The sequence below is a fragment of the Triticum urartu genome, chromosome 7 (genome assembly GCF_003073215.2).
Source record: "Triticum urartu cultivar G1812 chromosome 7, Tu2.1, whole genome shotgun sequence".
In the NCBI taxonomy this organism is placed as follows: Eukaryota; Viridiplantae; Streptophyta; class Magnoliopsida; order Poales; family Poaceae; genus Triticum; species Triticum urartu.
The window spans coordinates 600880653-600897785 of NC_053028.1; the positions used below are offsets into that span (position 1 = coordinate 600880653).

A 17133-nucleotide genomic window follows, 5' to 3' on the forward strand; every position below is an offset into this window, starting at 1 on the left:
TATAGTAATGTAATTGATGAGTTATGCATGTGTGCGTAGGTTCCACTATATTCTCCTAGATATTAAGCTTGAGCAGGGACTAGTAACCGTCTTAGACTCGAGACGAAAAGATCCCAAGGAGTATGCGGACATGACTGAAATTCTTGAGAAGTAAGTTAAACCAATCATTATCGCACCATATTGACAACTTTATTCACTTCCTGATATCAAGTAATTGTTTTCTTTGTCTGGCAGGGTTTCGAAAAAATTCACCTCCAAAGCTCCGGGACTTCCAAAGAAGCTGGAATTTAAACACCCAAAAGTAAGTACTACTAGCATGTTCCGCGCATCTCCTAGTGATTCAAGTGCTAGTTTCATCAATACCATTTTAGCATGCTTGCTTATCAGTTTGATTGACCTCTATTTCTTGTAAAATGGTTGTGGCAGGAAGCCGGGAATAATTACTGTGGATATTACATTTGCGAGTCCATCCGCCACACGACCCGTGAGCGGGGCTACACTAAAAAACAATATGAAGTGTGTAAGCAATAATATTCAGAATTTAACTTTATTTACCATCTTTTGTGTTGAGTTTCATTCATTCATATATATGCATTGACCCCCTTCTTCAAATTAGATGTTTCGGATGCGGGATGAACTCCTAGCACCAGATTGCATGCGAGGAATTCAAGAGGGATTGGCGGCATTCTTTCTTGACCACGTGATCGATAAAGACGGAGAATACTATGTGGACCCTGTGTTCATATATAATTAGGGGATTATACTGTAAGAGATCTTATATTGTATATATGTAGCCAGTAGCGTCGGATAGCTATACGAAAACTTGTTGTTCGACCAATCTCTCGGAGAAGGAGAGGTCGATATCACTTCTCTCCGTATGCATATGTTCATGACGATCTTCTGTTTCCTTCATTTTTGCTTACTAGCTAGCGTGCCGAGTGCTCTCTACACGTATAGTACGTAGTGTCGACCAAGCACGGAGATAAGAGAGGACACTTCTCTCTATTAATTAATTAGCTACCTAACACAATATATGAAACACCTTAATTAACCATACAAAACCCTCAAATCCCCCCCCCCCTTCAGAAAAAAAAAACAAAAAACCTAGCCCCTGAACAACTGACACGTGGATGCATATTGGTCCTGGTTGATGCCACCAACTGGGACCAAAGGGCCTCCTACCTGGGCTCGCCGCACCGGCTACGTGGAGGCCCATTTGTCCCGGTTCGTGTAAGAACCGGGACTAAAGGCCAAGGGCATTAGTAACGACCTTTTAGTCCCGGTTCCCAAACCGGGACAAAAGGCCCTTACGAACCGAGACAAATGGCCCTTTTTCTACTAGTGCATCTTGTTTTGTCATGTGCACATAAAAATGTGGGCTTATCTCTACACAGAAATTAAACGTTCTACATTGTATTTAGTGCAAAGAAACTATTCATAAAATGTAAATTTGTGTGAAAAATGAGTATCAGTTTAACATAGAGTTATTTCTTAGATAAATAAAGCATGCTATTTTTTTATCCTAGTAGAAAAGAAGTTCATATCAGTCCTATGTACCAAGAATTTTTCTAATTGTCACTTGATCTCTTCTCTAGGATATGTCATCTTTCCTAAGAAAGATTGAGCAAACCCATATGATACAATCATTATCATCATGGAATGGAAAGATAGCTGATCTGTCAAATACTCAGTGAGGATTGCTCATGTTTGTACACTAGCATAACTAGGGAAAAGGGGCAAGTTTAATTCAGTAAACCCTGTGAGTATCCAAATGCATAATCAATCCAAAATCACTCTGTACATAGTTTAGCTCAATAGTTCCTCCAACCAGCAGTGTATCTAATCAAATATTCAGCAAGACCGCCACACCGAGATTTCAGCGGCCACGCTAAGATTTTGATTCACAACCATACCTAGCACACAATCAAGTTGCAGCATAGTGGAAGGGGCATTTAGGGTTGGAGTGGTGATGAGCCAAGTTGAGAGTGCAATTAGAAGAGAGAGAAAAAAGGGTCACCTGGCCATTGGAGTTGCCGCTCCATTCGTCCTCAGAGTCAGTCCGAGCCGGAGATGGAACTGAAAGAAGGGCGAGGTCCAGTGTCACGTCTCCACTACCGTCAGGTTCAGTAGCGTCCACGGACAGCTTACAGGTGGTCCCTGTGTTCCATTTTCCAGCTGGCGCTGTGCTGGTGTGGCTGCCAAGTGGTCCTGAGCGCACTGTGCGGCTGCGGATGCTGTTTAAATACTGATACAGTACACTGCAAAGGCTACTCCTTTCGATCCATAGTAAGTGTCGTGGTTTTAGTTCAGAACTGATGAAATGAATGGAGTTCAGGCACCAGTTCCTGTGGTGTTTGCAGCCGTCACTACTGCACCACCCTCACCTATTGCGCAGCCACCAGTTCGCAATCTTTCGCCGGGCGCCGGAACAATGTTTTCTGTTCGCAAACCAACGTCGGTAACAATGTTTTACGTAATCCAAATGTTCCCTTGTTGATGCTTGTCCCGGTTCTGTCTTTGATTCTTACATTGTTTTACAACCAGACTTATGTAAGTAAGCTGGGTCCATAACAATGTTTTCGTCACAATGTTTTCTGTTCGCAAGCCAAGGTCGGTAATAATGTTTTCTGTTCGCAATGCAAGGTCAGTAACAATGTTTTCTGTTTGCAATGCAAGATCGGTAACAATGTTTTCCTTAACAATGTTCCCCTGATAACGCACGGTCGTGAACCATGTTGTTCCTTTAGCTGGGCCATGGATGGTGACAACAAGATCCCTAACAATGTCTTTCGGGTAGCCGATGGTGGACGCAGGAAACTCCAATTAGGAAATCGTAACTTTCTTTCTTCTGCCGGGCGCCGACGCCGTGTCAGGAGTTCAGGCACACGCACGAGCAGGTCCCAGAGCAGCGTCGGGAGTTTGCAACGGCACCACGAGATCAAGATCAGTACGTCAAGCCGCTTAAGCATAATTTCCCTCGTTTCACGCATGAAAATCCTAATTTCTAGATGGATTGGCGTTTACTTACTTTAAGATGAACCAAACTCCACCCAAGCAGTGGGCCTCGATGGCGACGCTGTACTCAGATGGCCACGCTGCCACTGGTGGCAGGATTTCAAACGCCGTTGTCGTTCATGGGATTGGAATGAGTTTACTGCTGAAGCAACAGGGATCTATCACGGAGTACAATTCTGCTTTCGAAACAGCCATGTATCATCTGATTGCATTGGACCCTTCGCTGAACTCCAATTTTTTCATTTCCTAATTGCTAGTGGGACTCAAGGATGAGGTTCGAGCTGCAGTTCGCTTACAAGCTCCAACCAATGTCACTAGAGCAGTGTGTTTGGCGAAGATTCGGGAAGAAGAGCTGGAGTTACAGAGACCTAGGCCACGGTTTCAGAGTCAAGTTCCTCAGGAAACGAGTTCAGCTGCAGTTCCCCTGGTATCTCAACTCAAGGCTTGAAGAAAGCCACTGATGATTTTGGGCGTGAGAGGCAATTGCATGATTTCAGGCGTGCCAATGGGCTTTGCTAGCGCTGTGGTGATAAATACAGCAAGGAACATCAACGTAAAAAAACCAACGTAGCTTTTGACAATTCAGTTGGGAGAAGATGGAGAAATCTTAACTGAATATGCAGTACAGGCCTTAGAGCTGTTGACTGAACCTGAAACACTGGAGTGATGTCAACTTTCCAGTCATGCAGTCTCTGGAGCTGATAACAATGAAACCATTTGTATTGGAGCATTGGTTGCCAATCAAGTTATGCTGGCTCTTATTGATTCTGGAAGTAGTCACAGTTTTGTGTATGTAAACTTTGCTAGTCGTGCCTCTTTGGCTCTTCTGTCAGCTCCTTCAGTTGAAGTGACAGTTGCCAATGGTCAAGTGATGCATTCTCAGTATCAAGTGCAGAGTGTGAGTTGGTGGGCAGAAGGCCATACTTTTAATACTCCGATGAGAATTTTGCAATTAGGAGCTTATGATGCAGTGCTAGGTGTGGATTGGCTGAAAGGCCACAACCCAATGACGTGTGATTGGATTTGTACATCCATACAATCTGCAAAAAAGTGGGGAGGTTATTACTCTGCAAGGCGTTTAGTCTTCACAGGAGGTGAAATTGCAGGCCATTTCTGTTGAGCAGTTAGATCGTGCATTGGCTGGTAATGGTATTTGGGCAATGGCTGTCATTGATCCTTCCACTGTAAAGACAAAAACAGCCATGTTTCCACTGCAGAGGAACTCGCTGCTGTTCTGAATGAGTTCCAAGATGTGCTACACCTATTGGATTGCCTCCTCATCGAGTGTACGATCATGCCATTACATTAGAAACAGGGCACAACCCTCCTAACTCTCGACTGTATCGATACTCACCTCAGCAAAAGGACGAGATCGAGCGCCAAGTCGCTTAAATGATTGCAGCAGGTACAGTTCAGGCTAGTATGAGTCCATATGAAGGAAGGATGGAATTGAAAGAAGGGCGAGGTCCAAGGTCCAAGGAGTCGTTTCCTCCGGAAGCACCAGCGGACGACGACCAGGGGTTCAGGTGGTGACAAGCTCTGGAGCAGGGATGACCGCTGCAGGTTGCTGAAGTCGGCAGGGAGCTCGAGCGAGGGAAGTGGGATGTGGTGTGTGTGGGAGAAGAGATGAGAGAGGGACCGGTGGAGGAGTGAATAGCCTGCCACTCTTTCTCTCTGCCTTCATCTCGTCTCTATGGAAGAACGAAGAAAAGGAAAGAGCGAGAGGTTGGTGGTGGATAGCGGGCCCCGCTCTAAATATTTAGGCAAACTTCAGCGGTAAATCCCGGGAGCAGTAAAAAAACAAAAAATCCAAAGCTTAGGCGCTTTTGTGTGTGTACAACGAGAGCAACTAGTTGACTAGGGCTCATTTGGGAGCCTCACAACGATCAGCGTCACTTGACGCGCTCTCAACCGCCCGCCATGTGTCCTGCTCTGGGTGTTTCCTTCGAATTTTGTTTTATTTCATTTTTCGCACGTGTTTTCGGTTTTATAAACTTTTTTCGGGTTTAACGGGTCTTCTTTAACTTTTGGACCAAAAGAAATTTCAGGGAATTTTTTTTGCGTGGAAAGATGCATTTTTTTATTCGCGAGAGTCACGATTTTGCTTTCGCGAGTGACACGATTTTGCTTTCGGGAGAGTCACGGCCGTGCCTCTCGGAAACGGGAAAAAAAATACATTCTTTATTTTTTTTTCCGCGAGAGTCACGGTTTTGTTTCCATGAGCGCACGGTTGTGCTTTTGTGAGAGTCACGGCCGTGCCACTCTGAAGCGAAAAAAAAAACACATTTTTTTCCTTCCGCGAGAGTCACGGTTGTGCTTTCGGGAGAGGCACGGCTGTGCCTCTCGGAAACGAAAAAAACACGTGTTTTCTTTTTTTTTCTTCACGAGGCGCACGGTTTTGCTTCCGCGAGAGGCATGGTTATGCTTTCGCGAGAGGCACGGCCGTGCCTCCTCGGAAATGGAAAGAAAATTCTTTTCTCTTTTATTTTTCTTCCGCAAAAGGCACGGTTTTGCTTTCGCGAGAGGCACGGTTGTTATTTCACGAGAGGGACGGGCGTGCCTCTTTCGGAAAGGGAAAAAACCCATGCTTCCGGTTCGGTTTTTTGTCTGATTTTTCGTGATTTTTTTCTGTCAAAACCTATCAACATGAAATCTAGTTTTGAAGATCCCGATGCAAGAAATTCAACTGTGAAAACGATTCGAGATTTGGACACACGGTTTAAAAGATAAAACGTTTTGAATAAACGGATCTACAAAACAGGGAAAACTCTTAGGTTGCAACAAGTGACGCTCATGCAGTGCGCCACTTGTCGTAACCTAAAAAGACGGGAGTGATTTTTTACAATGAGTACTCTTCAATTAGTGATTTTAGTGTATAACACTAGAATATTACGATTGTCAAGCAATGCAACTAATCTATATCTATACCTATACCCCCTATACCCCTATTAATAAGAACTAGCACATATGTCTGTCCGTTGCAACAGGAGAGATAATACGAAACATGAACATTTTTTGAAATTTACAAACTTTTTGGAAAACATGAAACTTTTATAAAATCACTAATATTTTTTCAATTGATGATTTAAAGAAAACAGGATCATATTTTCAACATTCAGAACAATTTTAGAAAATGGGTTTTTCAAACGCGAACAATATTTTTCAATTTGTGAATATTTAAGTAAAACATGAATATTTTTCGAATTTTGCACATTTTTAAAATATAATTGTTTTATTAAATCTCAAGCAAATTTAGAAAAAACTATAATTTTTCAAATTTTGAACAACTTATGGAGCAAGAAAAATAAAGTTCGAAAGAGTAATTCAAAAAAGTATTTGTTTCAAATTTCTGAAAAGTTTTCGGAAATTGAACCAAAATAGAATTTCTGAAAATTTTGTATTTACAAAAAAATCAATGGGAAAAAGAAAAAATAAACAGGAAATAAGTAAAGAAAAAAAATAAAATGGGCCGGCCCAGTCTTGGGGGCCTATGAGAAGCAACGACTATATGGCGCACAGAGTGGCAAATAGTATTTTCCCACTACGTGGGTACTAAATTAAGTGGGCCGGTTTCACTGGGCCAGAGCGCACGTGACACAGATACGAAATTCTGGACAAACCATTACTCTTTTCTAAGAGACGGACGCAAAAAAATTTAGTACCATATCAAATAAAAACAATCTTTTCGGTGGTGAACGGATGAAAAAATTGAAGAAATATACCTTATTTTATTAGTAGGGGTATAGATGTAGATATATAGATACAGAAGATACGTTTCTTCAAATTTTCATCCGTTCACCATTAAAAAGATTCTTTTTTATCCGAGGTGATACTAAATTTTTGTGGTTCTATCCACTAGAAAATATAATAGATTTGTCCAGAATACCGTAATTTGGCCGCACGCGCTCCGGTCCAATGAATCCAGCTCATTTATTATTGCTCGTGTAGTTGAGAAGACTTATTTGTCGCATAGAGCGATAAATAGTTGAAGCTTCCCAAAGGTATCTTCTAATCACCTATTATTGCTCAGCTAATACAGATGAGCAATTGTCAGCCCTTGGAGAACTTATGTACCAGGTGAATTTGAATCTCCTAATCACCTATTTTGTTACGATGTACGTTTCGTCCACAAAAATGATGATTCTGTCTCATTTTTTTCCCACTGGACTTTAGGATTAACCCTTCACTGTGTTCCATAATTCTGACATTGTTTTCACATCCCATTGTTGACACTTGGCAGTGCCACTACAGCTACAATGCATGCGGGCTTGGTTCTGACGGCACAGAGAGGCTGGTTAATCTAGTGCAAGAAATGCAGCACAGAAAGACGCCGGAAAATGGAGGTCCTAATCTGTACGGTGCGAAGATTACGGGTGGAGGGTCTGGTGGCTCCGTCTGTGTTATCGGGAAGAACTGCCTCCAAAGCGCTGAAGAGATCGCCGAGGTAATTAAGTTCGTATACTAGTATGTTGATGGCTTCACCATGTTGCGAGCTACGGTCAATTTAGTAGCTTCCCCCAAATGTTTACTCCCTTGTGTCGCACTTTGGCAGTACCGATTCTGTTTCGGAATGCACCGTGCGGTCCATTGGGCTGCAGTTGTTTTTTACTTTGTGTGGGTGGGACAATAACTTTGCCCTTGGACATTTTTTCAGATTCAGCAAAGGTACAAGGCGGCCACGGGATACCTACCGATCGTCTTCGACGGGTCGTCTCCAGGCGCCGGCAAGTTTGGTTACCTGAAGATCCGACGGCGGCGTCCCTAGTTGACAATCCCCGAATGAAGTGGTCGGCTTTCCAATCCATTGTGCCCGGTGAAGTCAGGTTTGTTGAGAGGTCAGGCTGCTGAATTGATTGAACACAGAACATGTGAAGCAGCAATTCATTGTGTATGTGGGACTGCAGCGTGAATAATAATAAGCTCTTTCTCGAGCACGTTTTCTGTAGCACAGTTCGTTGCGTTGCCATGACATTTGTGCTTTAGCCGCGAATGCCATGAATACATATATAGCACAAGATAGGAATCGAACAGTTTTTAAATATGAAAGCCAACTTGCTGTATGATTCACCACCACTAAATAGGTTAAATCTTCACTGGGGACAAAAAAAATGTTTTTTCCTAGTTCTTTTATAAGGCGTAACGAGGCAGGGTGAATAAGCTGAGTATCACGGAGTTTTTTTCCTAGTAGTTTATAAAAGGTATAATGCCGTTGTCGGATTGTTTTGATTGTGAGAATTCTTTTAACCTATCCGGAGCAATTCAAGATTTTTTTTCAGTTTGATTCTCCGAAGACCATCATTTTGAGTTTATTCATTCTCAGCTTTCAGCTCTTATTCTCAAAACTTACCGGTGCATCGCTCAAACATCCTCTAATCAGTTGATAATCTCTTCGTTCACTTGTATCTAAATCCTAGCAAGTATCTTCATTCATTTTCCAATTTTTCTCGGTGATTTGTGCTTTTGCTACTTTCTTATTCAATTCTTACGGTGGTCCATTCAAGATTTCTTTTTCTTTGTTATCATGTCAATTTATTCGTTGTTTTAATCTTACCGGTGGATCGTTGAAAACCTTCCCAAATTGGCGCGATATCTATCTTAATCCTTTCTACGAGAATAAGTAGTATGCCAAATCCGTTGCTTGTCATCAATTTAAATTGATGAAGGATAAGCATAATGTAATTATTATTCTTGTTTCATCGAGTAAACTCAATTCCTTATTCCGGAGGCTCATCAAATTCTCGGTTTCATTTGTTTCATCTTTTCTTTTCCCGGAGTTCCAAGCTCTCATCTTCACAAAGATTCATCTAAATCATTGCAAGGATTCACCTTGTGTTTTCAACTTCTCTTTCCTTTCATTTGATCATTCTTTTATTACCGGAGTTCTTCATGGAGGTTCTACATGATGGTTCATCAAGGACTTAATCCATTCTCGAAACGTTCATCAAGATTCTTTTCAGCATTCTTCATCTTGCAATCCGGAGTGCAACTCTTTCTAACTTATCTTTTGAAGTGGTGTTATGTCATTGTTGATAATTTCCCTTCGTGTTTCATGATTCACAGGTTTCCAAGAGTGACATATCTAAATCCATCATTTTCTCTTCGCTCAAGACATATTTTCAACCAATTATTCTCTTCATTGGAGTTATTTTGGGTTATATTTCACCTAAAGCTTTTCCTAAGAATTGTTGCTATTTATGGTGCTTATAAATGATCCAAGTTCTTCATTTATCCTCCCGGTGGAATAAGATTCTCGTTTCCTTGTTGATATCAATCCAATCTATTGTTTCGTTAGTGGCAGAATTTCACCTCAAGAATTTGAGATGTTTCCATAAGTCCACAACATTCAGAATTTTTCATTCTTTATTTTTATTTTTTCTATGAAGTACAAATTTACAAAAATATTCAGAATTTTAATATTCGTACAAAAATTCAATAAATGGCTAGAATTCCAAAATTTTGTTCCTGGATTTAAAAATGTCCGAAACTTTAGAAACCAACATTCAAAAAATGTTTGTGATTTTCAAAAAATCTTCCTTTTTCTATAAAAGATGCATTTGCTAAAATGTTCTTGTTTTAGTGAAATGTTCACAAATCCAAATTAATATTTGCGTCTAAGAAAACATTTTCGATTTTTTTGAAGGTTTCACCTTTAAAAATATTCAAAAATATAAAAAATATTTTTTTTGTAAAATTCTCATGTTTTCAAAATATTATTTGACTGGTATGTTTTCAATATATTGTTTGTGAATTTCAAAAATTATTCATGTTTTCAAAATATTTTTTGACTGGGATGTTTTCAATATATTGTTTGTGAATTTCAAAAAATATTCATGTTTCTAATTTTGTTCGTGTTTTTCCAAAAATATTGGAATTTAAAAACATGTTCTCATTTTTGAAAATTGTTTAGGATTTAAAAAATTGTTTACGTTTTCAAGAGTATTCGCCAATTCATATTATTTTGAATGTTAAAAAAATTAAAAAAATCTAATATGACGCTATGGTATTTTCTTAAATATTCGCGCTGGCCATTGATTTGTGATGCACGTTCGTTCTATGTTGGTTGACTATAAATGAAAGAAATTGTGGGCACGTGCCAATAAAAGAGAATATGTTGTTTGGCTTCAATTAGAGCAAAATTATGGGCACCCGAGCACTAAAATAATCAAAGAGAATAAACCCTAAAATAGAAGGGACATTCATGCCTGATTATACTAATGAAACGGGATTTATGTATTGCGATTAATAATCCGCCCGGTTATGCCATTGTAGGATAGAGTGGTCGAAGCAACCGTGTCCTGAAGGTCGCCGCACAACAACCAAATGAGGAGGCTGGCAGAACCTCGAAATGGAGGCGGACCTGGAGGAAAAAAGGCATGAGTTGGGTGCTCGCCACCATGCCGACCAACCCCACCACTATCACGATTTCGCATGCAAAAAATGTCCAGCGAGAAGACCATAACTCCTTGGTCTGTCGCCTAGCATTATGGAGACCCTTTTTTGGATGAGACCTCAATTATCTTTCCCGTTGCTTCTTGCAAAAAAAATCTCTCCCGTTGCAACGCACGGGCAAATATCAAAATGATGATTGTATCACTCCTGGGAAGAACATGCCATAATTTGGCTATGTAGTGCTAGATCAATTGGGTGCCGTAAGTAACAAACGGTAGGTAAAACAGAATAGAATTCATCAGCTCACATCTCAATTTCAACCATTGACCTCATTGATTGAATATTTGTGTTATTTTCGTGTTGCATATATATGTACGTAACACTATGCTAACCTGATGAGTAGGATTAACAATGGTAATTAGTGGGCTAATCACCACATGCTACCTCATTGATTGAATATTTGTGTTATTTTCCTACAAATAAAATGACTATCATAGAGAAAAATCCTAAGGATCCAAATCCTCCAACAATCCTATGAAATTCCTTTGTATCGAAGGAGCACCGAAGGTAGTAAATAGACTAGTGCCAAGTTACTCCTCACTATGACTAGTCTGTAATGTCCCACGTGAAAATTATTCGGGGTAGTAGTTGCTTTGCATGCATCTAATTAAAGAGCGCTTATAGCCAGTAGTTTTTGGCTTCATTTGGTGGATGGAAACCTGCATGGACTTTTGTGTTGCATGTGTTGCAACAGTCCATCAAGGGCCTTGTTTGATTGGAGAAGTTGCAACCATTGGAACAATGTGTCCTTTGGAAGACATCGTGCACTATAAATAGGCATGCATGTGAACATCATTGGACATTTGGATTCTATTTAAGATAGCTTACCACATATGCCATGTGACACTATAATTAGAGCCAATGCATTAGCATATATAAGGAGGGGGAACGCTGCATGAAGGGAGCATGAGCACATCTATACATGAGAGTTAGCGTATGCATGGTGCAGATGGTAGTATTGTTCTCTAATCATAAGAGAAACACTATAGAAGAAGGAAGAGAAAAGAGAATACTTTACTACGACAATTCTACGCCGGTGATTTCCAGATTCCACATGGATAATAGAGGCACCAAGGTATGTAAGCCAAAGGGGTCAAATGATTGAATCCACTCGATGTCTAAATGATTTTGGATAAAAGTTTCCACATGATAGTTTTTTCTTTCTCACAACTGGTAGTAGAGCCTGGATATTAGCACTTTTGATTCCCCACAAAAGTTGTGTTTCTTTTATCTCGTTTTGTCTCCAAATTTTAGTTCTTCCCGTTGGTTTGCTTGAGATAGAAGTTTCTTATTTGGCTATTGGAGAAACATCACACTAATTGAAAATTAGCTAGTGCAAGGAAGTTGCATTATGTGTGTAGTCTTGTGTAACATGGTCAAGAAAGGGGCCTACTTTACCATGAAGTAAACTTATGAACATGAGATTTGTAGCATCCTATTTGATCTTGGGATTTCTGCATTGTGTTGAAGGTATAGATAGATTTGTTATTCTCAAATCTCAATGAGCATGAACATGGAAAATACTCCCTCCGTCCCATAATATAAGAACATTTTTGACACTAGTGTAGTGTCAAAAACATTCTTATATTATGGGACGGAGGGACTAGTTTGGTATGTTATGTACATTTTTTGTATTGGGTGAATTGTTCTTGAATTTCAATAACTATGTTTTTCTGTTTACTCAAGACTCAGGTGCAACACTATAACCAAGTGTCATAAGCGGGGCCGGGCCAAATTGGCAGAACAAATTAGATTAGCTACTATTCATTGAGAGATTATTCTTTTTTGTTCTCAAGATATGTTTCAAAGTTTGGATTAAATTTGTGCAACATGGTAGATATATATTGTGGCTACGTTTTGACTTACATTTAGATTCTTTTTCGACTTTCAGGCGGGTGCACCAAGATCGGATACACCAGGCACGCCACAAGTGCTCGTGCATTGGAGACACCTTCCCATGTGCGGTGTGGGGGAGGCAAACAGAGGCGACTAATGTGAGATAGAGGAGAAAGATACAATGTACAGGTTGTAAAAGTAAAACTGAAGCTAGCACGAATCTCCAGGCCAACGATCCAGATAAGCCCGTGAAGTCCATGTGCTTTGGGTCAAAATGTCATTGGTGCCATGTATAACTAGGTACTAGAGCAACCAGCCACTATATACGTGGGCAGAGAGTAGTGATCATTCTTAACAGCTTTATTAACCTTCCTCTTACCATCCGACAAAAAATATAGTTGGATGAAGGGTTGCTCTCCAGCGGCCGACGAGGAGAGGGCGGCGATGGTGCCGCTGCCTCCTCCAGCTAGGGACGAGATCGTCGACGAGGATCTGGCGGCGGAGCACACCAAGCCGTGCTGGACCACGACGGCGAAGGGCGGCGTTGGAGTGGTCATGTCCATCTTTGTGCTTCTTGCTTTGCTAGTCGGCATCAAATGGATCCACCTCGACGCAGCTGTAAGTATACCTACGCCTATCCAAGAAGTTCAGTTAGTTCACGTTTCCCCTAAAAACTAAAATTTGGAAGTCAATTCGTGTTGTTTCCTGCTTGCGAATGCATGCACAAGTGCACAACGAGCGATGACCTGTTCTAAGTACTTCTAATCATGCATGAACTCAATTAATATAAGTCATCCACTAGTGATTATTGCGAATGATAACAACAAATTATATGTAAGTACAAATTGCAAAATAATTATCAATCTTTGAAAAATTATAGTAGTACATTGCAAACAAATATACTCCCATACCAGTAGTTATCCCTAAAGTACGTGTGCTAGTAGCTAGCTAGATATTATCCCTGGCCTAACTGTAGTATTCAAATCATCCTTGCGTAGATCTCTAGTTAGTATGACTCCGCTAAATGCATAATCAAGTCACATACGTGCCACTAGAGTTAATCACAGTAAACGGTCTTTTTCACAAACTTGAGACACGTACAATATCATTCTCATGACCAAGATCTTCTATCCATGTTTACCGTACTACTACACATTCACAAAACAGTAGAGTTAATCACAGTCAAGGAATGAGGAAGGAGGAGGAAAAGGTGAATGAAAGAACGGCCAGAGGTGAAAGAGTGAGATCTCAAAGTAAGACAACGGTGAAAGACAGATATATGCCAGGGTGACGGCGGCGAGACGAAGGGGCAATGGACCAGAGGAGGGTGCAGTGAGGCGTTTGTGGGTGCTAGAAAGACAAGAGTAATAAAAAGCAAGCAGTGAAGAAAATCATGACTTAGTTATCTCGTAATTTGATTGGTGTATCTTGTCAAAGAAGACAGTTTCTCGCCAAAACTAAGAAATTCACACTAGGTTGATGGACAAGAAATATATCCCTATAATAGGGATTGAGTAATTGACTTTGGGCTAGGCGACTACGATATGTGCAATATTAAAGGTAAAACATGACAATTACACATACTCAAATTGCATATTTCTATGTGAATTTTGAATTTGCTAACCACATGTCCCAGGTGGTCAAATTGCATATTTCTAATATTAGAACTAAACATATAATATTTGTGCGACTTTAATATTTGAAATGTGAAAGTCCTCGTTGTCGAGGGATGAAAGGGAACACAGTTAAAAAACGGCTAATAGGCTTGAGGTGCACAAGTCTAACTTGGAGTTGCACTTACAATTTTTGTGCAACTACATCTAACTTGGAGTTCCACTTACAATTGTTGTGCAAATGCAATCTTTTCGACTGTGCAACAACTCTAATTACATCCTCGCAAAGAAAAAAAAGCTCTAATTACACTTTTCTTTCTACTACTAGATTTAGTGTTGCGCATATAATAGTGCGCCTATGGTTTTAAGAATATGCAACCCATCCAAAAAAACAAGTACTAAAAGAATCGTGTTTCTCAATTTATTTATGGCTATCTTTACTATATATATACATATATATATATATATATATATATATATATATATATATATATATATATATATATATATATATATATATATAATCCTACATTAATCTTGACTTTGGGATAGCGATCCATCAACGACAAGTGCGAGGAAATGCTCCCAGTGCTTATAGATGTCCAGCTAGCTAAAGGAAATGGTCAAATCAAACATATTCAAATTTGATTCGTGGGACGCAAATAAATCCTCTTGAATTTAATAATACCAAGATTAAAAATAATATAAAATAAAATATGATCGGCGTTTTATTTTAAAATAAGATTTATTGGTATACAAGAAGTAACTTGATTGGACATTATCTTACATCACTAGCCCCTTACATAGTTCCAGGCGCACCTTATATAGATTTTTATTTAAAAAAAATCAAATTACTCTATAACTTGTTTGTGGTGAATATGGTCTAGTGTTCTACTCACGTATGAAGTTTCGTGAAGAAATGACCTAGATATTCTTCATTGCGCAAAAAAAATATTGCAACTTCAAAAAATCTGAATAGTAACTTTTATATAGAAACCGGTTTTATTTTTTCTTGTCACATAAGACCATGGAAGTCATTTCTTCGCGAAACTTACACATGAGTATAACACTAGATCATATTTCGAACAAAAAGGTCTTCCTGTAAATAGTAGTATAAGCGTAAGAGATATATTTTGATGATTGTGTCAAATTAAAATATCAGTACTGATTAGCTTTTGTGTACATCCACGCATTCATGATCACAATCCAGCAGTACTACACGTTCTTGCCGGCGGGCACCGGGTTCAGTCAGCATAGACGCGGCCACTCGTCCACGGCGCCCCTGGTACCCATACCATTGAGCTGCAGCAACGACACCGACACATCGTCCTCGTCATCCAACAAACGGCGGTACTATCCAGGCGTGCGGCCGCCTTGGTGCCCGGACTACTTCCGCCACATCCACGCGGACATGGAGCCGTGGCGCGCGACGGGGATCACGCGGGACGCGGTGGAGCGCGCGCAGCCCCACGCCGACTTCCGGCTGCTGGTGGTGGCCGGGCGCGCGTACGTGGAGAAGTACCGCGACTCGTTCCAGACCCGGGACGTCTTCACGCAGTGGGGCATCCTGCAGCTGCTCGCCCGCTACCCGGGCCGCGTCCCGGACGTCGACATCATGTTCAGCACCCTCGACTCGCCCAGGGTGCTCGCCGCCGACTACCCGTCGCGGTCCGCCGCGCCGCCGCTCTTCCGGTACTGCAAGGAGGAGTCGCGGGAGCTGGCCATCCTCTTCCCCGACTGGTCCTTCTGGGGCTGGGCGGAGGTGAACGTCCGCCCGTGGGCGCCGCTCATGGAGGAGCTCGTCCGGGAGAACGCGCGCCTTCCGTGGCCGGACAGGGAGCCCTACGCGTTCTGGAAGGGCAACCCCGACGTGTCGGAGGTGCGCCAGGACCTGTTCCGGTGCAGCAACGACTCCGCCGCCGGCAAGGAGTGGAACGCGCGGCTGTTCAAGCAGGACTGGGACGCCGCCGGCCGGAACGGGTTCCGGGACTCGGACCTGACCAAGCAGTGCCGGTACAGGTACAAGATGTACGTGCAGGGGCACACGTGGTCGGTCAGCGAGAAGTACATCCTCGCGTGCGACTCGCCGATGCTGGCCATCGACACGCCCTTCAGGGACTTCTTCTCGCGGGGGCTCGTCGCCGGCAAGCACTACTGGCCCATCGACCCGGCCAACAAGTGCCGCGCCGTCAAGTTCGCCGTCGACTGGGGCAACGCCCACCCGGCGCCGGCGCGGCGCATGGGCGAGGAAGGCAGCGGGTTCGCGAGGGAGGAGATGGGCATGGACTACGTGTATGAGTACATGCTGAGCGTGTTGACGCGGTACAGCGCCCTGCTCCGGTACAAGCCCGCCGTGCCGGAGAAGGCCGTGGAGGTCAGCCTCGAGTCCATGGCCTGCCCCAGGCGCGGCCGCGAGCGGGAGTACATGATGGAGTCCAGGGAGAAGTACGTGGCCGTGGACGAGCCATGCACGCTGCCGCCGCCGTTCACGGTCGATCAAGTCAGGGAAATAGCCATGAGGGACGAGCAGGTGCGAAGCAAACTACTTCAGATGGTGCCACATTAGCTAGGCGGCATGTATGAAGCGGGTTTTACTTTTTATTTAAAAAAATTGTGGCCCTGACACATGTGATAAACAATTCAAAAAAATGAATAATGAAGCAGCTTTTACTTAGTTTATTACTACTTGACTTAGCTTAAATCGTCCATAAATTGTAGTGCAGTGATAGCCTGATAGGCGCCGCGGGTTCGGTTGCCTATCATTAGATCCCGCGCATGAGTGGCTTTGATTAGCCCGTGGATTAGGTGGCCGTCTTCCTCCTCCCTATTCCCGGGCCGCCCATGCTCGTCATCTCCTGTTGCAAAACCTCCGCCAAATTTCAGCCATCTCTTTGGTCCTCTCCCGACGATGCCCACCTCCTCTCAGTTCCTCCTCTCCCTCATCATGACCGCTTACCACCTTCACCTTGCCCTCAGCCACCAAGAGCCGCTCGTACTCGAGCTCGCGCCGGATGCACTCTTCCACCTCCTCCTGCTCCCTCGCCGACCGCTCGAGCACGACGTGCTCGAGGAGCTCCTCCTGCCTCGGGCTTGATGACGCCTCGGCGCGGCGGCACATCGGGCTCTACGGCACGAGGCGAGAGCTCCTCCTCCGGCTCCCTCTTCACCGGAATGAGCCGCGAGCTCGATGCGCCCGCGAACCAGGAGCCGGAGGAGGCGT

The 17133-nt window shown here is 42.6% G+C and overlaps 2 protein-coding genes and 1 long non-coding RNA gene across 4 annotated transcripts; 2 read left to right on the forward strand and 1 right to left on the reverse strand.

Annotated features, from left to right (window-relative positions):
* Positions 1-1657: 1657 nt before the first annotated feature.
* On the reverse strand, positions 1658-2086 carry LOC125519898. The gene is made up of 2 exons (XR_007288371.1): positions 2018-2086; positions 1658-1913 (listed from the first exon to the last, which is right to left on the reverse strand). It is a non-coding gene; the product is annotated as an uncharacterized LOC125519898 (long non-coding RNA).
* Positions 2087-7046: 4960 nt separating this feature from the next.
* Positions 7047-7960, forward strand: LOC125521965 (L-arabinokinase-like). The gene is made up of 3 exons (XM_048687032.1): positions 7047-7092; positions 7256-7459; positions 7670-7960. The coding sequence occupies exons 1-3, from the start codon at positions 7084-7086 to the stop codon at positions 7778-7780; spliced, it is 324 nt and encodes a 107-aa protein (XP_048542989.1). The 5' UTR covers positions 7047-7083; the 3' UTR covers positions 7781-7960.
* A 4630-nt stretch (positions 7961-12590) lies between these two features.
* LOC125522709 (O-glucosyltransferase rumi-like) lies at positions 12591-16592 on the forward strand. Of its 2 annotated transcripts, none has more exons than XM_048687748.1 (2): positions 12591-12918; positions 15124-16592. In XM_048687748.1, exons 1-2 carry the CDS (start codon positions 12703-12705, stop codon positions 16477-16479), a joined length of 1572 nt encoding a protein of 523 aa, XP_048543705.1. In that variant the 5' UTR covers positions 12591-12702; the 3' UTR covers positions 16480-16592. The 2 variants fall into 2 exon arrangements, with proteins under 2 accessions (XP_048543705.1, XP_048543706.1); XM_048687749.1 differs by having other exon boundaries at positions 15127-16592.
* Positions 16593-17133: the final 541 nt, after the last annotated feature.